The sequence below is a fragment of the Orcinus orca genome, chromosome 17, assembly GCF_937001465.1.
Source record: "Orcinus orca chromosome 17, mOrcOrc1.1, whole genome shotgun sequence".
Taxonomy (NCBI): domain Eukaryota; kingdom Metazoa; phylum Chordata; class Mammalia; order Artiodactyla; family Delphinidae; genus Orcinus; species Orcinus orca.
In genome coordinates this window covers 86,269,610-86,296,111 of record NC_064575.1, presented here as the reverse complement: position 1 = coordinate 86,296,111, position 26,502 = coordinate 86,269,610, and the positions used below count along the sequence as shown (strand labels likewise).

The window sequence follows — 26,502 nt, the reverse complement described above, 5'->3', positions numbered from 1 at the left end:
TAGCCACAAAATACAGAGCCATTGCAAGAACTGTACTGTTTTTCTTTTTCTTTCTTTTTAATATTAATTAATTTATGTAGGCTGCTCCGGGTCTTAGTTGTGGTACGCGGGATCTTCATTGCGGCATGCAGACTCTTCGTTGCGGCACGCATGCGGGATCTAGTTCCCTGACCAGGGATGGAACCGGGCCCCCTGCAATTGGGAGCACAGAGTCTTACGCACTGGACCACCAGGGAAGTCCCTGTCCTGCTTTTTCTTACTGCTAATTTTTTCAAATCCCTAGCAGGTAAACCTTTACAGGGTTAACGTTACAGCTGCCTGGGAAGATCCCAGCTGGAATGGGGGTTGGGGAGGGAGAGGGGAGAGCAGCCGTCTTTTCTAAAACTTTGTTCCAGGCTTTTCTGCTTGGAGGGGAGAGCCGTGTAAACTTGTAACATTTTTGGCCAATCCAGAGCTCAGTTTTGGGAATCTTTGGGTCCTTTCTCCCACCTGGAGAACAGAAGCCCAGGCATCACCTGAGCTGTATTTTCGCCCCTCACTTCAGCCGTGGTGGTCAGAAGCAGCCTGAGGATCTGAGCCCAGTCAGCTGGGGTTGGACCTGTCATCTCCAGGCTCGCCTTCTCACAGCAGCTCTCCTGCTGTTGCACACTGGGCGAGACTCTGGGCCACTCAGGGGCCAAGGGCGTGTCCTGCCCCAGCCCTTCGTCCTTCCTTTCCAGAACAGAGCTCGTGCCGTGTTTCACGGGTCAGAGTGCCAGCAAATCCCACTTTCCCGCTGACTCCCCAGACCACCTGTAGGTTCCGTGATTCCGTAGGACTCACAGGACCCTGCACGGTCACGGCTGTGACTGCGTACAGTGAAAGGTCTCGTGGGCACCCTCTGCCTGGCACATCCCGACCTTCCAGACTCCGGAGGAAAGCAGGAGTTCAGCGACCTGTACTGTCGGTACACAACTGCGGGCTCCGTGAGCCTCTCTCTTCTTACTGGTTAGGGAGGTGGGCGCCCTCCCGACATCCAGCCTCGTAGGCAGGCCTTTCTCTCCAGGGTTGGTCGGGCCTGCTGTGTTGACTCGTCCTCTGCAGACCACACAGAAGTAGAGTTGATGCGTGTGGGCTGGCCTCACGCCCTGCACCCCACTGAACTCGCCTGTTAGCCTTAGCAGTTTCTTGGCGGATCCCTTCGGGTTTGAGATCATGTCGTCCTCAAGCAGACAGTTTGCGTCTTCCTTTCCAGCCCGGACGCCTTTTACTTCTTCGTCTGCCTGGTGCTCTGGCTGGAACCTCCAGCGCAGGTTGAGGACAGGTGGTGTGTGTGGACCCCTCGTCTTGTTGCCACCTGACGGGCCGAGCTCGACTGCTGAGGAGGACGTCAGCTGTGGGTTTTCTTAGGTGCTTTTATCAAGGTGAGGACGTGCCCTTCTGTTGCTTTTGTCGAGGTTTGTTGTTTTCCTGGAAGGTGCTGGATTTTGTCCGATGATTTTTCTGTATCTGTTGAGACGATGCAGTGTTGCACTAGTTGGATTTCGGGTGTCACGTTCTTGCATCCCAGGGATAAATCCTGTTCGCTCATGGTGCAGAATCTCTTTTATGCATCCTGGATTAGGCTCGCTGTTGTCGTGACGAGGACTTTTGCTTCTGTATTTACACTGGATAATGGTGTGTGGCTTTCCAGTGACGTCTTTGGTTCAGTGTCAGGGTGACGCTGGTCTCGGAGGGACATGGGAAGCGGTCTCTCCTCTTCTGTTTTGTGAAAGTTTGTGAAGAGTTGGAGTTAATTCTTCTTTAACCATTTGGTAGAATTCACCAGTGAACGCCTCTGGGCTTGGGCTGTTCTTTGTGGGAAGTTTTAAAATTGCTGAGTAATCGCTTTGCCTGTGTTCCCCGTCGCGTCAGCACTGGTGGCATGTCTCCCGGGAGCTGGTCTGCCCCACCAGGACACGGTCGTCTGTGGTTTCCCTCATCTTCCTGGTTTCTAGCGGGGTGCCCCCTTTTATTCGCGGCTGCTGTGGCTGTGAAAGCATGAAAGATTCCTCAGGTGCAGGCAGCTGCTTCTTAGTCGTGGGGTGAGTGTGTGAGAAAGTCCGGCCATTAGACCGAAGGGCATTCGTGTTCAGAGGCAGCTGCTGGGAAGGGAAGCCTCCTGTGTCTTCCGGGAGGACTCGCGTGCGCCCCCCGCCCCTCCGCTCTTGGTGGCACCAGCAGCCGCCTGCCGTTTGCCGCTGGCACCCTGGCGTTCGGTTGGTGCCCTGGTGGCCACTGCAGAGCGGTGCCTGTGGCTGCGGCCCACCCTTGTGCACAGCCTGGGGAGAGACCCGGCCTCACACGCTCCACTGTAGTGTCTGTCGGGGCCGCTCAGCCTCTGAGAGCGGCGTTTCCCCCACCCGCGGTCCTTCCACACGTGTCCAGGTGGGTTCGGAGCCGGAGTTCCCGGAACAAGGACTGGGGTCGAAGTTCACGTGCACGTGGATGTCGTGGCTGTGCCTGTCCCGTGTCCTCTGCAGGGTGCCCTGTCTGGCGTCTCGGGAAGGGCGTGTGGAGGGTGAAAGGAGGGTCCTGCCTTGATGAATCTGCTTTTCTCTAAGGCAGTAGGGGTCAGGACTGAGCATCTTTCACAGGTGTGGAAAGGCTTTTGTATCTGATTCTGTCCTTTGTCCCCTTTGTTTGCTTGTGGCCTTCGGGCGCTTCCTGTGAGGTCAGGTCTGGGTGGATGGTACCTGCTTCGTGCCCAGGGGGTTCCAGCCTCCAGGGGCTCCCCCGTCACTGGGCTCGCCTGGCCTGAGTGGGGCTGGGTGGTACCAGCATGGGGGCTTGTGCCCCTCCTTCTCTCGCCAGCTTCCTGGAGAAGAGGGGATGGCTGCTGGAGAGGCAGGAGCAGCTCGGGAGGCTGAGCACGCAGGCCACAGACGAGGAGGAGAGCAAGCAGGTGGCCCTGGGCACGTCCAAGCTCAACTGCCTGGACCCCCGGATCAGTGTCGCCTGGTGCGTGGGCCCAGGCCACCGCGCCCACTCGTGGCCTCGAGGAGGGGACTGGACCCCTGAGTGGCCCCAGTTCAGTCCCCTGGGCCCTGTGGTCAGCACAGGTCCTTCCTGTGGTGGGACCCGACTGGCTGGTGTGTTTAATGCTGAGTCCTGGGTCACTGGTCCTCTCTGCCCGAGAGCTCTGGGGCAGTGGAAGGCTGGGGTGGGACCCCAAGCCGCATACCAGCCACAGAGAGCCCAGCCTGCCCACTGGGGGTGGGGTGACTGGGTCGCCTGTGTGCCCTGTAAGCGTCCCCTGAGCACCCCGCTCGGAGGACAGCTGGGCTGCACTGGGGGACACGGCCTCCTCCCTGCTGCCCTGGGCTGGTGGCCGTGCTGTGGGTGCTGTGCCCAGGAGGAGCAGGTTGGGTCGCCTGGTGTCCTGACCTCTGTCCCGCTCCTCCCAAGAACTCTGGTCTCCTCTTGGCAGGTGTAAGAGGTTTGGGGTGCCCGTGGAGAAGATCTACAACAAGACACAGAGGGAGAAGTTCGCCTGGGCTCTCGACATGGCAGGCGAGACTTTGAATTCTAAATGAGCGTCTCTGTGCCTCGTCGGAACTTATTTTTTTTCACCATTAACGCAGATTGGGGAATTTTGTACAAAGTAGTGTCTTTTGTGTCATCACACAGAAGGTGGCTGATGCCCGGCCGGGTGCTTTCAAGTGTCCCCTGCCCCATCAGGTGTCCCCTGGCCTGGCTGGGAGCTGGCGTGGCAGCGTGCCTGGTCCCAGGCTGTGACTTGGGGAGGGCCCGACTGTCCCGTAGAGGCCTATGCCTCCCCACTCCCAAACTCTGCCCCAGCACCGGGCAGGGACCCCCTGAGACACGCTGCACCTGTTACCTCAACAGATGGGACGGCGGGGCCCTGAGTGCCCATTGAGCCTGTCTCTCCCTGGTGGGTGGGCGGAGTCCACGTGTCCCCGAGAGAGCAGCTGGCAGCACGTGGGGCTGTCCTGAGTTCCAGGCCAGCAGGAGCTGTGGTGTCTGTGCCCTCAGGCCACCTGGTGCGGTGCACAGGCCCTCAGGGGCTGGTTTCGGAGTCACAGGGAAAGATCTCGGGTGGCTGTGTGGCACTCAGTGGCCAGGGACATATGGGCGTGGCTGACGATGGATGGGAGTGCCACTGATGTGGGGTGGGAGGGACACCCCTGCCGCAGCCAGGCCTGTGGTCTGCCTGCAGGCTCCTGGAGCTGGAGGTGGGCAGGGGCTGGGAGGTGTCTTCTTTCAAATTCTAGGTTGGGGGGGCAGATAATTTTTCTTTGTAGTTTATACGTCTCTGGCTCAAGAGGCATCTCATCTACACCCAGACCAGGTGAAACTCACCAGAGAACAGCCTTTGGATGGGACTTCCGGGTGCCTTAGGGGCGGGCATGTTTCGTGTGGAAGGAAAAGTAAGTAAGCGTGGCTACAGCGTGGAGTGTAGAAAACTAAGTGGTCCCAAGTCTGCAGATCCTTGTCATTCCCTGGGGCTCTCTGGGCCCTCGCCACTGTCTGCAGTGGACTCCCTGTTTACTGGACCCCACCCACCCCTGTCTCCCAGCTCCTAGTGTGTTAGGGGATCTTCTTTTTGTGGCCTCCTGAAAAAAAAAGTTTCATGAACAGCAGTGAAAAAATTTCAGTTTGCATGTCTGAAAATACTGTCATCCGACTGTCACACTGGACTCACGACTCCATACGTGTAAACTTACAGGTTGCAAATTATTTTCAGTTGTAACTTTCAAAGCATTGTTCCGTTGTCTTCCGACTTGGGATGCGCTGTTGGGAAGTTCCCCGGGATCTGATGCCCAGTGCTCCGTGGGATCTGCTGTCTGGCCTGCCGCCTCTGAGGTCTGCGTCACTGATACTCGTGTGTTCTCCACGTCGAGACTCCGCGTCATGTTCCTTTGTTGTTTGTGGAGGGACTGGGAGGGGCTTTCGCTCTGGTGATTCATGTCTCTTAGTTCTGGGGTAAAGTTAAGATTATTTCTCTGATAATTTCATTCTCACCATTTTGTTTCCTTTTCTTCCCCCTAAAACGCCTGTTAGTCTTAATCTTTCTGTCTTATCATCCACCTCCTTTTTATTCTTTTAAAAAGATTTTCTCAACTTTACCTCTCAACCGTTTTACTAATTTTTTTAAAAAAATATTTATTTTTATTTCGTTGCACCCGATCTTAGTTGCAGCTCGAGGGCTCCTTAGTTGCAGCATGCATGTGGGATCTCGTTCCCTGACCAGGGACCGAACCCGGGCCCCCTGCATTGGGAGCACAGAGACTTAACCACTGCGCCACTAGGGAAGTTCCCTAATTTGTGTGTGTGTGTGTGTGTGTGTGTGTGTGTGTGTTTTAGATTTATTTATTTATTTATTTAAGTTGTATTTTTGGCTGTGTCGGGTCTTGGTTGTGGCATGCGGGATCTTTCATTGTGGCATGCGGGCTCTTCGTTGTGGCGCACGGGTTTCTCTCTAGTTGTGGCGTGTGGGTTTTTTCTTCTCTGGTTGTGGTGCACAGGCTGCAGGGTGTGTGGGCTCTGTAGCTTGTGGCACATGGGCTCTAGTTGAGGCGCATGAGCTCAGTAGTTGTGGCGTGTAGGCTTAGTTGCCTCGCAGCATGTGGGATCTTAGTTCCCCGACCAGGGATCGAACCCGCGTCCCCTGCATTAGAAGGCAGATTCTTTACCACTGGACCACCGGGGAAGTCCCCCCAATATGTTTTTAATTTTGCTTATCACATGTTTTTAAGATTTGTTTCCTTATTTTGAATTGTTCCTTTTAAAATACTACTCTGTTCTCTCTTTTTTTTTCCTGCAGTGCACAGCATGCGGAATCTTAGTTCCTCGACCAGGAATTGAACCTGTGCCACCTGCGGTGGAAGCGTGGAGTCCTAACCACTGGACCACCAAGTAAGTCCCCTATTCTGTTCTCTTTTAGTGGACACAGTTCCTTCTTGATCTCGTTGAAGTTACTAACTACCATCTCGCTCACCTTTTCTACGTTTCTTGCACTATCTCTGTTTCCTCTGAGTTTGTAAAAAGCTCCTTTTCTGGTTTGACCTCGCATGCGCATCGAGAACCTCCTCAGCTGTCTGGTGCTGGCCTTCCATCCATGGGGACGGGGTGGGGGCGTTCTGAACCCAGGGGAGCCTTGCTGCCTCTGGAGCAGCTGAATGCGGTTGCCACTGAGGTTGGTCTTTATGGCAGGACTTTGGTGTTTCTCTGAGATGGTTCCTGTTCTCTGGTGAGGACCCTGCAGACCCGCCGTCTCCAGTCACGGAGCCTTCCCAGAACTTAAATTGGTGGGCGTCTCACCTCCGGAGGCCCCTTGGCGGACTCCTGCCTCTGCCTACTTTATCTTCACAGGTACTGTGGTTCTTAGTTACAGGCTCCTCCTGCCAACCTTACTGTTTTAACTGGACATTGCATCTAGTTAGGTTTACCGTGATTAGGAACCTATTTGGGTGATTTCTACCATCTTACTCTGATTAGTTTTTTTCAGATTTTTCTTTTCCTATTTATTTTTTAGTTGATATAGTAAGTTTTTGTTCATTTTAAATTATTGCATTTTTTTCTATTGGACTGGAAACATATACACCGTTTACATTTAGTAATTAAGCTTAAAGTATGCTATGCATATTTAAAGTCTAAAATTAAAGTGTGTTACAGCCCTTCCCAACAAAGGAGGATCTTAGAAAGTCCCTTCTGCACCCGTGCAGGGCCCAGTGGACGTCCTCACACACAGTGTGGGTTTACACTCACATCGATCTTCTTCTTTGCTCCAATTCCATCTTGTATCAAAGGCTGTCATTCTGAAATCATTTTCTTTTTCTTTTTCTTTTTTTTTTTTGCGGTACGCGGGTCTCTCACTGTTGTGGCCTCTCCCGTTGCGGAACACAGGCTCTGGAACCACAGGCTCAGTGGCCATGGGCCCAGCTGCTCTGTGGCATGTAGGATCTTCCCGGACTGGGGCACGAACCCGTGTCCCCTGCATCGACAGGCAGACTCTCAACCACTGTGCCACCAGGGAAGCCCTGAAATAATTTTCTTTTTGTAGTACAAATTTTAGAAGTCCTTTCAGTGAAAACTGCTTAATGAAGAACTGCCTCAGATTTTACTTATTTATATTTTACTTTATTTTTATATATTAATATCTTTTATATTATATTATATTATATAATTATATATAATATATATCATATTATATATAATATATATTATATATAATCATATATAATATTTTATATATTAATATAACTTTTATATATTAATTTACCTATTTATAAATTACTTATTTATAAATGCCTTATCTATAAAAAATAATTTTGCTGGGCGTGCAGTTCTAGATGGACAGGTATTTTCTCTCAACACACTGAAGACACGAATCCACTGTCTTCTGTCTCTTACTGTTGCCTTGAGCAGTGTGATAGTGTGACTGTGATGATGGTGATGGCGTCTTTCTCTGGCTCCTCAAGGTCTTCGTCTTGCTGGTCTGTGTTCTCATTGTGTTGTGTCCAGGTGTGGATTTCTTTTTATTTGTGCTGTTTCATATCATTATACTTCCTGCATCTGTGAATTTATGTTTTTCATTAAATACAGAGAAGCCTTGCTGGAACACCGTGAGTGGGGTGTAAATTGCAGAGTCACAGTACTGTGATTGTGGCACAGGGGCCACCAGAAGTTGTGGAAGTCCATCCAAGCAGTCAGGCCCTCCATTCTCAGCTGTAGGTTGGCACGACTTGTTGGCAGTTGTCCACTCTGGCTTAAACACTGAAGATATTGATTCTGGGTCTTGAGAATGGCTGGAACTTCCAGGACATAGATAACAATTTCAACAATCTCTCCTTTAATTGATTGTTTCATTGGCCTGATTTTACGGGGAGACTGGTTGAGGTTAAAACGGGATGCAGACACTCATCTTCACCAGATGGGGTTGGCTGTTGTTTCTCTGCCTGGATGGCCTGTGGGAGAGGATCTGCATACTCACGGGGGTCAGTGTAGGGTTTTGCTGTATCTCCTCTCCTTCACTCTCTCCTCCTGGGATTCTTGTCACATCTACGTCAGACCTTATTATCTTCTACAGATCTTTGAACATTTCCTTCATGTTTCCCATCTCCTCGTCCCTGTGGTATTCTGGGCCTCCCTGCATGTTTCTTCCACTACACTAATGCTTTCTTCAGCTGTGTCTAATCTGCTACTTAACCTACCCATTGAATTCTATTTCAGTGATTATAATTTTCATTTCTAAAAGTTCTACTTTAAAAGCCTGCCTTTTCATGAGTGGTAGTCTCTTACTGCTTTCTTGTCACTGTGTCTGTCTGCTTTTTTATTCTTTTTTTAAAATTGAAGTATTGTTGATTTACAATGCTGTGTTTATTTCTGGTGTATAGCAAAGTGATTTACATTTTATATATATATATATATATATATATATATATACACACACACATATATATTTTTTCATATTATCTTTCATTAGAGTTTATTACAAGATATTGAATACAGTTCCCTCTGCTACACAGTAGGACCTTGTTGTTTATTTTATATATAGTGGTGTGTATGTTAATCCCAAACTCCTAATTTAACTCCCCAACTTCGGTAACCATAAGTTTGTTTTCTATGTCTGTGAGTCTATTTCTGTTTTGTAAATAAGTTCATTTGTATTATTTTTTTTTTTTTAGATTCCACATGTAAGTGATATCATATGGTATTTGGCTTTCTCTTCCTGACTTACTTCACTTAGTATGATAATCTCTAGGTTCACCCATGTTGCTGCAAATGACATTATCTCATTCTCTTTTATGGCTGAGTAATATTCCATTGTGTATGTGTGCATATATACACGTAGATATATATATTCGTTTGGCCAAAAAGTTTATTTGGATGTATGGAAGAACCTGAATGAACTTTTTGGCCAACCTAATACCACATCTTCTTTATCCATTCACCTGCTGATGGACATTTAGGTTGCTTCGATGTCTTAGCTATTGTGAATAGTGCTGTTATGAACATTGGGATGCATGTATCCTTTGGAATTAGTTTTCTCCAGATATATGCCCAGGAGTGGGATTTCTGGATCATATGGTAACTCTATTTTTAGTTTTTAAAGGAACTTCCATACTGTTTTCCACAGTATGGAAGCCAATTTATAGGCCCACCAACAGTGTAGGAGGGTTCCCTTTTCTCCACACCCTCTTCAGTATTTATTATTTGTAGACTTTTTGATGATGGTCATTCTGACCAGTGTGAGGTATTACCTCATTGTAGTTTTGATTTGCATTTCTCTAATATAATTAGCGACGTTGAGCATCTTTTCATGTGCCTGTTGACCATTTGTGTGTCTTCTTTGGAGAAATGTCTGTTGAGGTCTTCTGCCCATTTTTTGATTGTTTATTTTTTCTGTTAATTGAGTTGGATGAGCTGTTTGTATATTTTGGAAATTAAGCCCTTGTCAGTCACAACATTTGCAAATATTTTCTCCCATTCCATAGGTTGTCTTTTTGTTTTGTTTATGGTTTCCTTTGCTGCCCTTTCAAGCTTTTACATTTGATTAGGTCCCATTTGTTTATTTTTGCTTTTATTTCTTTTGCTTTGGGAGACCTAAGAAAACGTTGCTATGATTTATGTCAGAATGTTTTGCCTGTGTTTTCTTCTAGGAGTTTTATGTTGTCATGTCTTATATGTCTTTAAGCCATTTTGAGTTTATTTTTGTGTATAGTGTGAGGGAGTGTTCTAACTTCATTGATTTACATGCAGCCGTCCAACTTTCCCAACACCACTTGCTGAAGAGACTGTCTTTTCTACATTGCATATTTCTGCCTCCCTTGTCGAAGATTAACTGATGGTAAGTGTGTGGGTTTATTCCTGGGCTCTCTATTCTGGTGATCCGTATGTCTGTTTTTGTGCCAATACCATGTTGTTTGATTACTGTAGCTTTGTAGTATTGTCTGAAGTCTGGGAGGGTTATGCCTCCTGTTTTGTTCTTTTTCCTCAGGACTGCTTTGGCAATTCTGGTCGTTCATGGTTCCGTATAAATTTTAGGATTACTTATTCTAGTTCTGTGAAAAAACGTCATGGGTAATTTGATAGGGATCACATTAAATCTGTAGATTGCTTTGGGTAGTATGGTCATTTTAATAACATTAATTTTTCCAATCCAACAGCCTGTCTTTCCATTTTAAATCATCTTCAGTTTCCTTTATCAATGTTTCATAGTTCTCAGCATATGAGTCTTTCACCTCCTTGGTCAGGTGTGTTCCTAAGTATTTTTGTTTATTTTTTTGATGCGATCTTAAAAGGGATTTTTTTTTTTACTTTCCCTTTCCAATATGTCATTGTTAGTGTAAAGCAACAGGTTCCTGTATGTTGATATTGTATTCTGCTACCCTGCTGAATTTATGAGTTCTAGTAGTTTTTGTGTGGACCCTTTAGGGCTTTCTATATACAGTATCATGTCATCTGCATATAATGACAATTTTATCTCTTCCCTTGTAATCTGGATCTTTTATTTCTTTTTCTTGTCTGACTGCTGTGGCGAGGACTTCCAGTACTGTCTATGTTGAACAGAAATGGTGACAGCGGGCATCCTTGTCTTGTCCAGATTTTAGCGGGAAGGTGTCTGGTTTTTCAAACACTTCATGTGTAACTACTCTCTTGCCTGCATTATCTGGCAATTTCAGTATCTGCAGTTTTTGTGGTTTTATATCTGTTCTTTGTTGACTTTGTAGACCCCCAGTCAATGAGACTCACCTTCCTGTGTACTTGGTGATTTCTGTAAGCTCACTGCTTTGATCTCATGAGCAGGGACACTACAGGGTCTAAGTAGGAAAAATTTTCCTCCAAAGAGCTACCTGCGAGGCACAAACCTGGGCCCTGGCTTAGCATGGGAGCTCCAGGCTTAGCTTTCCACGTTACCTTGGCCCAATAGCTGTGGTGCCTGAATGCACTCTGTGGGCAACTCTGCCCCTACAGGCTGCGCAACCCTGTAGCCTAAGCTCACACCATAAATGAAACAAGGTGCCAACAAGAGCCCTAGAACTGAGCTACTGTTTTGGAAGTCCCAGCCAGCTACAGGACCCAAATAATTCAGTCAGTAGTTAAACTAGAGCAGACAGTTCCCACAAAGTGGCACCAAACCACAGCTTGACTAGGACGGATTTGGGTCCTGCAGCTGGACCCCCAGGACTTGTGGCCAGGTGACTGCTCAGATTTGTCTTAGTCATTACAGTAAACTTTCAATAACATGACCTCACTCAATTTGTTACAGCCGTTTTATGACATGTACAGAGTATCATCCCCAACAAAGACACCTGTCGCTTCCTATCTGGCAAATAGCATTTGTAGGTATCTGTAACACCACCGTACTGTGATATGAAATATCAGATCATGAGCAGTGAGCTCACCTAGACTACTGTTTTACATACACTTTTTGTCTGATCTCCCAGCTACGAACTGGAAGGTCCTATGGGTAAGCACACTTCTCATGCTCTTCACAGTCCGCTAGTGTGCCCTTACCTTTGCTTTGTACACATTTAATCCATCTGCTCAGGAATCCCCTCCCCTGGGTGTTCACCCCCGTTTTCCCCTTGCCCCAGTCTTGTTTCCTGCCCTCCTGTGTCACTAGTTCCCTCTATATACTTCTGTTATTGGACTTTTACCTACAGTCCTTGAATGCAGCTAGCACAGTGGCTTTGTGTTTCCTACAACAGTGGCGTAGAGCCTGGACAGCTAAGTGCTTAGGAAATGTCTGTTGGAAGCACAAACATCTTAAACTTGTTTTATCTTATACTACCTTCCTAAGCCTGAGAAGAGTTCTGTATACTCCGAAATGGCATGAAAACAAGTGAATCAGTACCTCCTCCTTCCGGCCAAGCCTATGGTCTCTCCTCTATGCCTATCTTTCATAAACTCCCCTGCATATTTCATGTACTTATTTTTTTGTGGAGTGCACATCCTGTATCCGGGGCTGTGCTAAAATAATTTTAGCTACAGGGGCTCATACTTTGATAAAAGACACAGACATAAGCATATAGCTTTGATACAGGGTAGAAAGTGATTCCTGACTTTTCAAAAGGGCTATGAAACTGAAAAAAAAACACGAAAGAACCCCCAAAACCTACTGATACATGGATAAACCTCAAAAAACATTAAGCAAAGGGAAAAAGACATAAAAGAGTATAAATTATATCACTATTTATATAACGTTCTAGAACAAGCAAAACTATAGTGACAGAAACGAGATCACTGGTTGCCTCTCAGGATGAGGGGCTGACTTGAAGGGGCATAAGGAGACTTTCTGGGGTGATGGAAATAGTCTACATCTTCAGAGTGTGGTGGTTGTAAAGGTCAAAGCACATTGTACTGTTGAAACTCATAAAACCAAACACTTAAGATTTATGTGTTCCACTATATGTAAATTATACTTCAGGAAAAAACCCAGTGCTGTGAAAATGAAATAAATTAACTTCCGAGGCACACGTTGCCATCACGTCTCCTTCCCCAAGGCTCCTCTTTCCTTTCCAGTGCTCCTGGCAAGGCGGCGGCAGACAAACTGCAGGCCTCCACGGGCAGGCTTGGAGACCAGCAAGACAGTTTTATCCTCTTCCTGTGGGGCAAAGTACACAAAGCTGGGGGAGCGGGCAAAAAGTGAAGGGTGTTGTACCCACACTCCAATCTTCTTTACTCAATTTTCCACTCCATGTTCACCCCCCAACAGGCTCACTCCGTGCCGTGAACTCGCTGGTGCTGGATAAGATGAAAGCTCAGGCGGAAGGCCCTGCCACACCTGGCACAGTGGAAAGGCTTCTCCCCAGTGTGGATCCTCTGGTGCCGGAAGAAGCCCGACAGGGCCCTGAAGGCGCGGCCACACTCGCCGCACTCGTAGGGCTTCTCCCCGGTGTGGATGCGCCGGTGCTCACTGAGGAAGGAGCTGCGGCTGAAGGCGCGCCCACACTCCTGGCAGGCGTAGGGCTTCTCCCCAGTGTGGACCCGCTGGTGCTGAATGAGGTTGGAGCTCTGGCTGAAGGCTTTCCCACACTCTTTGCATTCGTAAGGATTCTCTCCGTGGTGAATTCTCTGGTGCCGGACGACATTTGAGCTATGGATGAAGGTTTTCCCGCACTCGCTGCACTCATACAGCCGCTCGCCAGTGTGAATTCTCTGGTGCTTAATGGCATCTGACCTCTGACTGAAGGACCTGCCACACTCAGCACATTCGTAGGGCTTCTCTCCCGTGTGGATTCTCTGGTGTCTGATGAGGTTGAAGCTCTGGCTGAAGGCCTTCCCACACTCCTTACAAACGTAAGGCCTCTCCCCGTTGTGAATGCGCTGGTGCCTGACGACGTGGGAGCTGTGGATGAAGGCCTTCCCACAGTCGCTGCACTCGTAGGGTTTCTCCCCAGAGTGAATGCTCTGGTGTTTCACCACATCTGAATAGCATTTGAAGCTCCTGTCGCAGGTGCTGCATCGGTAAGGCCGTCCTTTCCAGTGGCCTCTCCTATCGGCTGTGGAGGCTGCATTCAGGGTGACCTCTGACCCGGACACACTGTCCTCATGGCCATTCTGCCCTCCAGTTTCCTCATAAACAACTGGTCCCCGAGGGGAACCTTTGGGCCTCTCTCTAGCTTCCTCATTCCCACAAGGGTCTGGAAACCGCAGTGTCCGGGGAGGCCCCCGTAACAGTCCTGGCACAGCCTGTCCACGGCGCCCCCCTTCTTCTAAGGTTGCCTGTCGTAGCATCAGCCCTGGGCTCTGAGCCCCTTGCTCAGCCACCAAAGCAGCGTAGCAGGAAGCCGGGCCGCCACTCGGTGCCTGTGCTAGGAAAGCTGGAAAAGGGGGAGAGATGCACAACTTAGAACTCTGCTGACGACACATGGATGGCACGGGAGAGCCACGTGATGATAGGGAACAGTAAGACGCCACTGGGCAGCAGAAACCCATTATCCCGCCTGTCCTCCTCCTGCCCAGCTCTCCTCCCCGACTTCTAACACCTGTGGTCGCAGGAATGGACAAGGGACTGGGAGAGAGCTAATCAGCAGGCTTCCCTATGACTCCAGAAAAGGCCCAAGCCTCTAACCTCAGTCTGCCTGGTCTCACGAGTTGGGGGAGACAGACCCCCAGGCTCTGGTGACACCCTGGTACAGCCTCATGGCCTGGAATGCAGAGAGAAGCGGTTGGCAGCAGAGCAGGCACGTGTGGCCATGTTTGAAAACACTTCCGGTGTCACAGTGGGCAAGGGGCACTCCTGGCACCTAGTGGGGAAAAGCCAGGGAGGCCGCCCCCAACAGAGGCACCTCCAGCCCAAGTGCCCAGGAGTGTGCCCAGAAGGCAGAACCTGGGCTGCCAGACGTCCTAACCAAGAAGCTCAGTCCCCTGGCACAGATGCTGGTCACCACTCTGACACTGGGGCCCAGCCCTCAGCCTCACCTCCCTTCAGGCCGTACATCTCATACTATATGCTCAGGCCAGCAACCCAGACAGGGTGCTTTCTCTTTATTCCTTTTCTGAATGGGATGTTTTTGGTAACCTGTTTTTTCCTCCACACACTGTGTATGGTGGCATTTGCTAAAATCTAGCCCCAAATTGTGAGACTGAAGAGTGCTGTCTGGGCCAGATCTGGTCAGGAGTAGGGTCAGACAAGGGAGGGAGACAGTGGCCTGGAAGTACTGGGCCTGAAGGGTGGCTCCATGGCTGCACCTGTGGGTCATCCCCGACTCACACCCTGAGGGATGAGGTGCAGGGACACAGGGTGGCTGAACCACCCGACACGGGGGTTCTGTGACTTCCTGGGAGAGCAGTTCCAGGTGTGTTTGGGGAGCCACGGTCATGTTCTCCCCAGGCTCCCACTGCTGAACCAGAACCTTAGGGTAGAGTATGATGGGGAAAAGCTTGAAATGGCATGTGTCTTTGCCAAGGGAAGATGGCCTGGTTGTTAGCACAGGTCATGTGACAATTCAACAACAGCAACAACAGGCAACTGAATATGAGCCCTCCCCCAAATGTGGCCTGAAATCTTCAGAACAGAGGGGCCTGGAGCCCGAGAGGGAGGTGGCCAGTGGGCGGGAGGCCAGCCAGATTGTCATCCACCACACACTTCCTGGTCACCAACCCTGAGCCTAGGCCAGTTGACACTGCTGGGCCCTGGTGAGACAAAGCCAAGAATTAATACTCTTGTTCCTCAAAGCTGGAGGCATAACCCTCCCAGACTTCAGACAATACTACAAAGCTACAGTAATCAGAATAGCACGGTACCTACCTAGGGAGACAAAAGACCTGTATGCAGAAAACTATAAGACACTGATGAAAGAAATTAAAGATGATACAAACAGATGGAGAGATATACCATGTTCTTGGATTGGAAGAATCAATACTGTGAAAATGACTATACTACCCAAAGCAATCTACAGATTGAATGCAATCCCTATCAAATCACCAATGGCATTTTTTACAGAACCAGAACAAAAAATCCTAAAATCTGTATGGAGACACAAGAGACCCTGAATAGCCAAAGCAGTCTTGAGGGAAAAAATCGAAGCTGGAGGAATCAGACTCCCTGACTTCAGACTATACTACAAAGCTACAGTAATCAAGACAATATGGTACTGGCACAGAAACAGAAATACAGATCAATGGAACAGGATAGAAAGCCCAGAGATAAACCCATGCACCTATGGTTAACTAATCTACGACAAAGGAGGCAAGGGCACATAATGGAGAAAAGACAGTCTCTTCAATAAGTGGTGCTGGGAAAACTGGACAGCTACATGTAAAATAATGAAATCAGAACACTCCCTAACACCATACACGAAAATAAACTAAAAATGGATTAGAGACCTAAACGTAAGACCAGACGCTATAAAACTCTTAGAGGAAGACATAGGAAGAACACTCTTTGACATAAATCACAGCAAGATCTTTTTCGATCCACCTCCTAGAGTAATGGAAATAAAAACAAAGATAAACAGATGGGACCTAATGAAACTTAAAAGATTTTGCAAAGCAAAGGAAACTACAAACAAGACGAAAAGACAACTCTCAAAATATTTGCAAATGAATCAACGGACAAAGGATTAATCTCCAAAATACATAAACAGCTCATGCAGCTCAATATTAAAAAAACAAACAACCCAATCCAAAAATGGGCAGAAAACCTAAATAGACATTTCTCTAAAGAAGACATACAGATGGCCAAGAAGCACATGAAAAGCTGCTCAACATCACTAATTATTAGAGAAATGCAAATCAAAACTACAATGAGGTATCCCCTCACACCAGTCAGAATGGCCATCATCAAAAAATCTAGAAACAATAAATGCTGGAGAGGGTGTGGAGAAAAGGGAGCGCTCTTGCACTGTTGGTGGGAATATAAATTCATACAGCCACTATGGAGAACAGTATGGAGGTTCCTTAAAAACTAAAAATAGAACTACCATATGACCCAGCAGTCCCACTACTGGGCATATACCCAGAGAAAACCATAATTCAAAAAGACACATGCACCCCAATGTTCACTGCAGCACTACTTATAATAGCCAGGTCATGGAAGCAACCTAAGTGCCCATCGACAGACAAATGGATAAAGAAGATGTGGCCCATATATACAATGGAATATTACTCAGCCATAAAAAGGAGCGAAATTGGGTCATTTGTAGAGATGTGGATGGATCTAGAGACTGTCATACAGAGTGAAGTAAGTCAGAAAAAGAAAAACAAATATCGTATATTAACGCATGTATGTGGAACCTAGAAAAATGGTACAGATGAACCGGTTTGCAGGGCAGAAATAGAGACACAGATGTAGAGAACAAACGTATGGACCCAAGGGGGGAAAGCGGTGGTGGGGGTGCGGGGAGGGTTGTGGGATGAATTGGGAGATTGGAATTGACACGTATACACTGATGTGTATAAAATGGATAACTAATAACCTGCTGTATCAAAAAATACATAAAATTCAAAAAAACCCCACAAAAACCCAGCATGGTATTTGCACAAAAACAGACATATGGATCAATGGAACAGAACAGAGAGCCCAGAAATAAACACACACACCTATGGTCAATTAATCTTAGACAAAGGAGGCAAGAATACAATGGTGAAAAGACAGTCCCTTCAGCCAAGTGGTGCTGAGAAAGCTGGAGAGCCACATGGAAGTCAACGAAGTTAGAACACTCCCTCACACTACACACAAAAATAAACTCAAAATGGCTTAAAGACTTAAACATAAGACAGGACACCATAAAACTCCTAGAACAGAACATAGGCAAAACCTTCTCTGACATAAATTGTAGCAATGTTTTCTTAGGTCAGTCTCCAAAAGCAAAAGAAATAAAAGCAAAAATAAACAAATGGGACCTAATCAAACTTAAAAAGCTTTTGCACAGCAAAGGAAACCATAAACAAAACAAAAAGACAACCTATGGAATGGGAGAAAATATTCGCAAACATTGCGACTGACAAGGGCTTAATTTTCAAAATACACAAACAGCTTATCCAACTCAATAACAAAAAAACAACTCAATCAAAAAAATGGGCAGAAGACCTAAACAGACATTTTTCCAAAGACATACAGATGGCCAACAGGCACATGAAAAGATACTCAACATTGCTAATTATTAGAGAAATGCAAATCAAAACTACAATGAGGTACCACCTCACACTGGTCAAAATGACCATCATCAAAAAGTCTGCAAATAATAAATGCTGGAGAGGGTGTGGAGAAAAGGGAACCCTCCTACACTGTTTGTGGGGATGTAAATTGGTGCAGCCACTATGGAGAACAGTATGGAGGTTCCTTAAAAAACTAAAAATAGAATTACCATATGACCCAGCAATCCCACTCCTGGGCATACATCCAGAAAAAACTCTAATTCGAAAGGATACATGCACCCCAGTGTTCATAGCAGCACTATTCACAATAGCCAAGACACGGAAGCACCCTAAATGTCCATCAATAGATGAATAGATATGGTACATATATATATAATGGAATACTACTCAGCCATAAAAAGAATGAAATAATGCCATTTGCAGCAACATGCAGCAACAGATTATCATATTAAGTGAAGTCAGTCAGACAAAGACAAATATCACATAATATCACTTATATGTGGAATCTAAAAAAATGATACAGGGGCTTCCCGGCTGGCACAGTGGTTAAGAATCTGCCTGCCAATGCAGGGGACACGGGTTCGAGCCCCTGGTCTGGGAAGATCACACATGCCGCGGAGCAACTAAGCCCGTGTGCCACAACTACTGAGCCTGCACTCTAGAGCCCACGAGCCACAACTACTGAGCCCAAGTGCCACAACTATTGAAGCCTGCGTGCCTGGAGCCCGTGCTCCAAAACAAAGAGAAGCCACTGCAATGAGAAGCCCGCGCGCTGCAACGAAGAGTAGCCCCTCTTCCCTGGTGACGCAGTGGTTGAGAGTCCGCCTGCCGATGCAGGGGACACGGGTTCGTGCCCCGGTCCGGGAAGATCCCACATGCCGCGGAGCGGCTGGGCCCGTGAGCCATGGCCACTGAGCCTGCGCGTCCGGAGCCTGTGCTCCGCAATGGGAGAGGCCACAACAGCGAGAGGCCCGCGTACCGCAAAAAAAAAAGAAAGAGTAGCCCCTGCTTGCCGCAACCAGAGCAAAGCCTGCGCGCAGCAACGAAGACCCAATGCAGCCAAAATAATTTTTAAAATAAAATAAATAAAAATATGGGGCTTCCCTGGTGGTGCAGTGGTCGAGAGTCCGCCTGCCGATGCAGGGGACATGGGTTCGTACCCCGGTCCGGGAAGATCCCACATGCCGCGGAGCGGCTGGGCCCGTGAGCCATGGCCGCTGAGCCTGCGCGTCCGGAGCCTGTGCTCCGCAACGGGAGAAGCCACAACAGTGACAGGTCCGCGTACCGCAAAAATAAATAAATAAAATAAAATTTAAAAAAATGATACAAATGAACTTATTTACAAAACAGAAAGACACACAGAAAACAAACTTATGTTTACCAAAGGGGAAAGGGAGCGGAGGGAGGCATAAATTAGGGGTTTGGGATCAGCAGCTACACACTGCTATATATAAAACAGGTAAACAACAAGATCCTACTATACAGCACATGGAACTATATTCATTATCTTGTAATAACCTATAATGGAAAAGAACACGAAAAAGAACATGTACATATAACTGAATCACTTTGCTGTACACTTGAAAGTAACACAACACGGTAAGTCAACTATAATTTAAAAAATAAAATTCTTGTTCTCAGAGGTCTCCAGGTGGGGGGACCAGAGAAAGAGAGAGCAGGGTATAGAGTGTGTCCAGGAGAACAAAGGAGGGAGGGGCTGAGGGAGCACAGCAGGCATGGAGGTGGGGAGCTGTGATGGTTAGAAGCTGTGATGGTTAGTAGCAGCCAGGCAGATGGACTTGGGAGCCCCGATTCCTAAGCTGTCCCCACGTCCCTGACCCCAGGATGGCCCTCTGGGCCTGCCTGCCTCCCTCACCTGTGCACGTGTCCATCAGGGTCGCCTCTCTGGGGCGTTCTGTGGACTCAGGCTGGGGCTCTGCTTGCTGCTTGCCGCAGAAACACCAGTAGTAGGACACCTGCCTGGGAGAAAGAGAAAGGAAGGGTGGGGGTGAGGTCAGAGTGCCTTCAGAGAAGGGAGGCTCAGAGCCTGCCCAGAGGGCCCTGAAGGAGCCACCTCACTATAAAACAAGGTCTGAATAAGCAAACATCCCAGAAACTAGTGTTCCACGGGACACCCTCTGGGAACTGTCTAGGCCATGCTGGCTCCCCCACCCCCGCCCCCCAGCAGATCAGGAGCAGAGATAGATGTGGCAGCACCTGTTACCTGCCCACTGTGGTCTCAGCTCCACCAGGAACCAACGAGCACCTTTAGTCAGTCCTCGGATGTGTGGAAAAATTTCTATGCATTTATATTTTTTCTTGATAATGACAAAAGATCTGAATATAAATATATGAAACTAAAAAAGTAACGATCTGAATGGCGCAATTCTGGATTGAGGAACGCTTTTGCTAAGCTTGCCACCAAAGGTAAAGTGTGACAGATTTAACTACACAAGGATATTTACTGTCAAAAAAAAAAAAAAAAAAAAAAAACGGAGGGATATTTGCAACACAAAGATTCATATCCTCGATATCTAAAAACCCACTATATGTACATGAAAAAGCACGAAAAATCTAGTTAAAGTTATGGACAGGTAACCAGCAGAAGAAAATAAACAAGTAGCTGGGACCTCCCTAGTGGTCCAGTGGTTACGAAACCGCCTTCCAGTGCAGGGGACACGGGTTCCATCCCTGATCGGGGAACTAAGATCCCACATGCCACGGAGCAGCTAAGCCCGAGCGCCACAAGTACGGAGCCATGCACTCCGGAGCCCATGCGCCCGCAACTAGAAATGCCCAGGTGCCACAACGAGGGAACCGCGTGCCTCGGCGGAAGTTCCCCCAAGCCACAACTGAGACCCGACGCAGCCTAAAATAAGTAAATATTAAAAAAACCAATAAGGCTTAAAAACAGTGGCACCTTATAAGCATATAGACAATTAGGGGAAACAGGCACCTTCATACACCGCTGGAAGAAGAAAAAGCGCACTGGACGGCGGGTAATTCGATGATTTACAAAGGCCTTAAAATTAAACTGTGATTTCACTTCAGGGAACTGTCTGAGGCTGTCCCGGGGCCTTCACACCGGTCGTCACAATGGGCGGGGAAGGCTGTCCCCGGGGCCGTCACACGGCGGGAGTAGGGCCGCCCCTCGCTTCCGCTCTCCTCCCGGATGTGAGCCCTTTCGCAGGGAGAGCCCAGGACAGATAAGGGCCCCATGCCCCGTAGGGACGGCCCGTCCTTGCGCCCATATTTCTACTTCCCTCGCGGGCGCGGCCCATCGTCTGCCAACCCCTGCCCAAGCCCCGCTCCGCCACCACTTACCCGGAGCCCCCGCCGCCCGCCGGAAGCGCCGCCTCCCTCTCCCGGGCGGCTCGGGCACTTCCGGTGACGTTCTAGGGCGCCGGAGGACCCGCACTCAGCTGCCCTGGAGGCCGCGGGGTGGGGGTGGGGGTGGGCCTGCCTTCGCGAGCTATGCGCGGATTTCCTAGCTTCGCGTGCAAGACCCTCGGTTGCTGTCCGGCCACCTTCACACCGACCGCTCCCGCCCCTGCAGGGCTTCACTCCCCGCACCTCTGGGACGCCTCCCGGACCCCCGCCCCGGGCCGCGTGGCCTCCACCAGGTCCAGGCCTGAGGTCCGGGGAGTAAGCCGGGTTAGGTGACCTTGCTGACTGCGGAATGAGCGAATGCACGGACGCATGAAGTCAGCGCCCGTGGAGAAAGCGGGGAGGGGAGGGCGCCCCGAGCCTGCCCGGCCTGGGCGCCAGAGCCTCACAGCGTCTGGTCCTCCGCAGGTGGAGCCCCCTCCTAAGCCGGGGGCAGCGCAGAAATCCCCTTCCTCCCGCGCGTCGGGCCGCTGCGCCACATTCTCCGGGTTTCCCTCACCGATGGTTTTCAGTGACCACACACTTAAGGGCTTGAAGCATCATGCGTTTATGATCTCACGGCTTCCTTGTGTTGCACGAGTCCGGGCACAGCCTGGCCGGTCCTGGGCTGGGGTCTCTCCTAGGCTGCAGGCAAGGTGTTGGCCACGACTGGGGTCTCCCCTGGGGTCTCACGTGGCTGTGGGCAGGATTCAGTTCCCAAGGTCGGGAGTTCTCTGGGCTCCACACGTGACGTGGGGCTGCAGGCTTCCCACAGGAACGGTGGCCTTGGGGTCCTCTGCAGAGTGGGTACTCTTGTGTTTAATCCCGGCTGAGGAACCTTCACAGCGTCTGCCTTAAACACGTGTCGTGGGGCTTAGGCGACGAATGTCCTGTCCCCAGCCCATCACTGAGTTGTCTCTCCGTGCTCTGGGCACTTTCCTGTAGATGACTCCTGTGGTCTCTCCTCAGCCACCTCATTCTAACCTGCTTCCAGAAACCCCACAGCCCAGAGAGCCCTTGAAATGACTCCCTGCTCCCTGACAATGTCCCTCCGCAAGATTCTCCTTCTACGGAAGTCTGCTGCTCTGGCACCCACCCCGGGTTCTTAGCCCAGACAGAAGCACGGGTGCAGACTGGCACCCTCACAGCTGGGCTGGGCCTTTGATGGTGGCCCAGTGCCCGGATGGCAGCAGGCCTTACCTCCATCAGCTTCCACCCACCTGTCCAGTGTCACCTCTTCCTCCAGCTCCCCCCAACTGTGAAACCAGTCACCGCTCCCTGAACACGCCAGGCTCGTTCTCGCCTCCCTCTGAGCTTTGCCCATTCCCTTCCCTTTCCGCATCACTGGACACAGGTCGCACCTCTCCAGCTGGAATCCTGCAACCACGTGTCCTCTGGGCGTCACGTGGAGGGACATGGTGTCCGCGGGCTCTTCACTGGCTAGTGACCATTTTGATCACACGGTCAGTGTCCTCTGGTTTTTTGACCATGTGGGCACCATTTTCCCCTTGCAAGTAATAAATCATCTCAGGAGAAAAGAAAGGCTAAAGAACTGCTCCACACTATAGATTCCTCAGGAGACACAGTGACCACAGGCAGGCTAGGATCCCAGAATGGATGCTGGGTTGGAGGGAAAATGCCACGAGCACAACGAGAAGGCTTGCTTTGCTGAGCATTGTATCAATGTCCAATTACCTGGATTTGGTACCTGCACTGTGGTTTTGTAAGAGAATGTCGTTGAATATAGGAAATACACACTAAAGGGTTACGGTACCAAGAGACATAATGGATGCAATCCATTCTAAAAAGATTCGGGGAAGAAATCTGTATAGATATAAAAAAACTAAAAGGTACATTTCTGCCATGTGGTGTGAACTAGTGTGATTTCTTTCTACTTTTCCCCATTTCCCAAATTTTCTATGACATATTCTGTTTATATAATAGGGAAAACGGGCTTTGTCAAAAGTTTTCTCAAAAAGTGAAATCTTGACAAACAGCAGTCATTGATGATCTTGTAAAACACGGAGAAAGCCTGTTTTGTCTTTAAGCCCCAAAGCAGATCATAAATTGCATACTGAGTTTGTTTTCCGATGGTGCAGATGAGGCCGACAACCACACCCCAGGACGCAGGTGGCGAAAGGTTTTTTCTCCAGATGTTCCCACGTGTCCCAGTTTCCTATCACGCACGTGTCGCTTCTACAACCAGGTGCCCGGAGGGAGCTTTCTTGTTCAGAGGCTACGACGACAGCTTCCTCACGGGACATGCACTGGCTTTTCTTTTCCGACAGGTTCAGGGGTGCATCTGGGGGCCTGTGGCTTGCTTCTGCTCGGGACCCCTTCCTTCTGGGAATGCTCCTCTCCCTCTCTTCCCCTAGGTCACTCTGGAACCCCCACCACCCGCTTCTCCAGGAGCTGGGGCGAGAGAGGGCGCTGTACTCTGCAGCCCGGGCTGAGATGGTGTCAGACCTGGGGAAGGCCGGTCAGCGGTTGGAGCCCGAGGCCACATGGGGCCTGCAGAGATGAGAGGCAGGGAGGGGCCAGAGACCTCTCTGACAGCCTAGAAAATCCAGATTCCTGGGGGTCCTAAAGCAGCTCCTTAATCCTGCGCGCTGCCCGAGCCAGTGCCGAGGGGCTTCTGTCGCTTGCTTTGTTCATGGGTAGTGGGACCGCTCAGCTTCCAGGACCAGGCCCTGGCCGGTGCCCAGAGGGCCGGACAGGCTTCAGTGGTGCCAGGGCTGGGCCGGCACGAGGTGCGGAGGGCTGAACTCAGGCTGGCCTGAGGCCCCAAGCGCGCATGTGGTCTGTCCCTCCACTAACAGCCCCAGGGGGACGGTGCAGATACCACTCAGTCTGCCTGCTCCCAGCCACACTCTCCTTGAACAGCCCTGCACTGTGTTCATCACCTCTTCTGATATTAACCCCCAGAGAGGCTGTGTTTCCAGAGGAAGGAGCTGGGACATGGAGAAGGCAATCACCACACCTCATTCAGTCAAGCCTGACTGTGCTGTGCTGACAGATGGGCACTGAATCTCCCTGCTGGAAGCCAGAGGTCCCTGTTCACCACTGGTCAGCGGCTCTGCTCTGCCCGTCTTCCTCCATCCAGGGCCAACAAAACAGGTGCCACTGGAATGCTGCTGCTGGTCGCTGCGGGTGCAGGACAGAAAGGTGGACGAAGCCCGCTGGGTCTTCCCAGTTCCCTTTTACTGCCCTGAGCAGCTGGGGAGAGATGAAGGGCCGAGCACAGTGGACAGGCCTTCCAGCGGGCGGCTGGGTGGCAGCAGCAGGGCCAGGAGGGGAGGAACCAGGTAGTCTGGACCCCCACCAACAGCCTAAACAGTTTTCTCTTTGGGACCAAAACCAGCTTCAGAATGCAAGAGCTGATGCCGGAGTAGCCCTGAGCTTCCTCAGTACCTGCAACCTGCAAGCCGCAACCTTCCCAACTCTGGACTCCCCGCCATCCCCGGGGCCCCTCTGGAGCCTCTCCCGCAATCCCGCCCAAACGGGGGTCCCCGCACCAGTCTCCTGCCAGCCCACCCTATGTGTTGAGGCTTTTCACTGCAGAGGCATCAGTAAACGCTGAGTACATGCCCACCACGCACTGCATTTATTTGTAACAAATTATAAAAATCATAAAGCACACATAAAAATTAAAACATCTTAAAAAGATGATCTAGGGACTTCCCAGGTAGTCCAGTCGTTAAGGCTGCGCACTTCCAGTGCAGGGGGCCTAGGTTCGATCTTTGGTCAGGGAACTAGATCCTGCATGCCGCAACTAAGAGCCGGAAAGCCGCAACTAAAGATCTCCCGTGCAGAAACAAAAAGATCCCCCACGAGGCAACTAAGATCCCGTGTGCTGCAACTAAGACATGGCGCAGCCAAATAAGTAAATAAATAAATAAATATTAAAAAAAAAATGATCCAAAAACTATAAATAAGCTTGCCGACGCATCACAAGGGAAAACCTCCAGTATCGTGAGGGCTACTCTTAGCAAAAGCAACACTCCGAAAACGCCAGCCCGACTTCCGCTCCTGAACATTCGCTCCCACAAGCCACGAGGCAGTCGAGGGGACTCACCTGAGCGCAGGCATCCGGAGAGCCACTGCGGCCACTTCCCACGAACGTTATCCATGTCCGGGCCTGTGCTCTAGCCTCTTCTCACGGCACCACAACCAGAGAAAACACCCACTAGTCTCAACTAAGCTCGAAGCTCCAAACTCTTGAATGGTCTTCTGCTCCTGCTCTCCCAGGGTCAGGCGCCCCGCCCCCGCCCCTTGCGGCGCCCCGCCCCTTGCGGCGCCCCGCCCCTTGCGGCGCCCCGCCCCTTGCGGCGCCCCGCCCCTTGCGGCGCCCCGCCCCTTGCGGCGCCCCGCCCCTTGCGGCGCCCCGCCCCTTGCGGCGCCCCGCCCCTTGCGGCGCCCCGCCCCTTGCGGCGCCCCGCCCCTTGCGGCGCCCCGCCCCTTGCGGCGCCCCGCCCCTTGCGGCGCCCCGCCCCTTGCGGCGCCCCGCCCCTTGCGGCGCCCCGCCCCTTGCGGCGCCCCGCCCCTTGCGGCGCCCCGCCCCTTGCGGCGCCCCGCCCCTTGCGGCGCCCCGCCCCTTGCGGCGCCCCGCCCCTTGCGGCGCCCCGCCCCTTGCGGCGCCCCGCCCCTTGCGGCGCCCCGCCCCTTGCGGCGCCCCGCCCCTTGCGGCGCCCCGCCCCTTGCGGCGCCCCGCCCCTTGCGGCGCCCCGCCCCTTGCGGCGCCCCGCCCCTTGCGGCGCCCCGCCCCTTGCGGCGCCCCGCCCCTTGCGGCGCCCCGCCCCTTGCGGCGCCCCGCCCCTTGCGGCGCCCCGCCCCTTGCGGCGCCCCGCCCCTTGCGGCGCCCCGCCCCTTGCGGCGCCCCGCCCCTTGCGGCGCCCCGCCCCTTGCGGCGCCCCGCCCCTTGCGGCGCCCCGCCCCTTGCGGCGCCCCGCCCCTTGCGGCGCCCCGCCCCTTGCGGCGCCCCGCCCCTTGCGGCGCCCCGCCCCTTGCGGCGCCCCGCCCCTTGCGGCGCCCCGCCCCTTGCGGCGCCCCGCCCCTTGCGGCGCCCCGCCCCTTGCGGCGCCCCGCCCCTTGCGGCGCCCCGCCCCTTGCGGCGCCCCGCCCCTTGCGGCGCCCCGCCCCTTGCGGCGCCCCGCCCCTTGCGGCGCCCCGCCCCTTGCGGCGCCCCGCCCCTTGCGGCGCCCCGCCCCTTGCGGCGCCCCGCCCCTTGCGGCGCCCCGCCCCTTGCGGCGCCCCGCCCCTTGCGGCGCCCCGCCCCTTGCGGCGCCCCGCCCCTTGCGGCGCCCCGCCCCTTGCGGCGCCCCGCCCCTTGCGGCGCCCCGCCCCTTGCGGCGCCCCGCCCCTTGCGGCGCCCCGCCCCTTGCGGCGCCCCGCCCCTTGCGGCGCCCCGCCCCTTGCGGCGCCCCGCCCCTTGCGGCGCCCCGCCCCTTGCGGCGCCCCGCCCCTTGCGGCGCCCCGCCCCTTGCGGCGCCCCGCCCCTTGCGGCGCCCCGCCCCTTGCGGCGCCCCGCCCCTTGCGGCGCCCCGC

At 51.5% G+C, this 26,502-nt stretch overlaps 2 protein-coding genes across 13 annotated transcripts; one reads left to right on the top strand and one right to left on the bottom strand.

The window, feature by feature from the left end:
• The first annotated feature begins 423 nt into the window (after positions 1-423).
• On the top strand, positions 424-9,995 carry TOP1MT (DNA topoisomerase I mitochondrial). 2 transcript variants are annotated; one of them, XR_007472776.1, is made up of 3 exons: positions 424-4,845; positions 5,807-6,354; positions 9,745-9,995. XR_007472776.1 is itself a non-coding variant. In XM_033420174.2 (3 exons), the coding sequence occupies exons 1-2, from the start codon at positions 2,801-2,803 to the stop codon at positions 3,552-3,554; spliced, it is 285 nt and encodes a 94-aa protein (XP_033276065.1). In that variant the 5' UTR covers positions 424-2,800; the 3' UTR covers positions 3,555-4,845; positions 5,807-7,073. The 2 variants fall into 2 exon arrangements, 1 of the variants encoding a protein (XP_033276065.1); XM_033420174.2 differs by lacking the exon at positions 9,745-9,995 and having other exon boundaries at positions 424-2,979; positions 3,449-4,845; positions 5,807-7,073.
• A 2,170-nt stretch (positions 9,996-12,165) lies between these two features.
• ZNF696 (zinc finger protein 696) lies at positions 12,166-25,218 on the bottom strand. 11 transcript variants are annotated; one of them, XM_049700715.1, is made up of 4 exons: positions 25,034-25,156; positions 20,917-24,102; positions 19,469-19,572; positions 12,166-13,811 (listed from the first exon to the last, which is right to left on the bottom strand). In XM_049700715.1, exons 3-4 carry the CDS (start codon positions 19,482-19,484, stop codon positions 12,706-12,708), a joined length of 1,122 nt encoding a protein of 373 aa, XP_049556672.1. In that variant the 5' UTR covers positions 19,485-19,572; positions 20,917-24,102; positions 25,034-25,156; the 3' UTR covers positions 12,166-12,705. The 11 variants fall into 11 exon arrangements, with proteins under 11 accessions (XP_049556672.1, XP_033276031.1, XP_033276037.1 ...); XM_033420140.2 differs by lacking the exon at positions 20,917-24,102 and having other exon boundaries at positions 25,034-25,190; XM_033420146.2 differs by lacking the exon at positions 20,917-24,102 and having other exon boundaries at positions 19,469-19,568; positions 25,034-25,171.
• Positions 25,219-26,502: the final 1,284 nt, after the last annotated feature.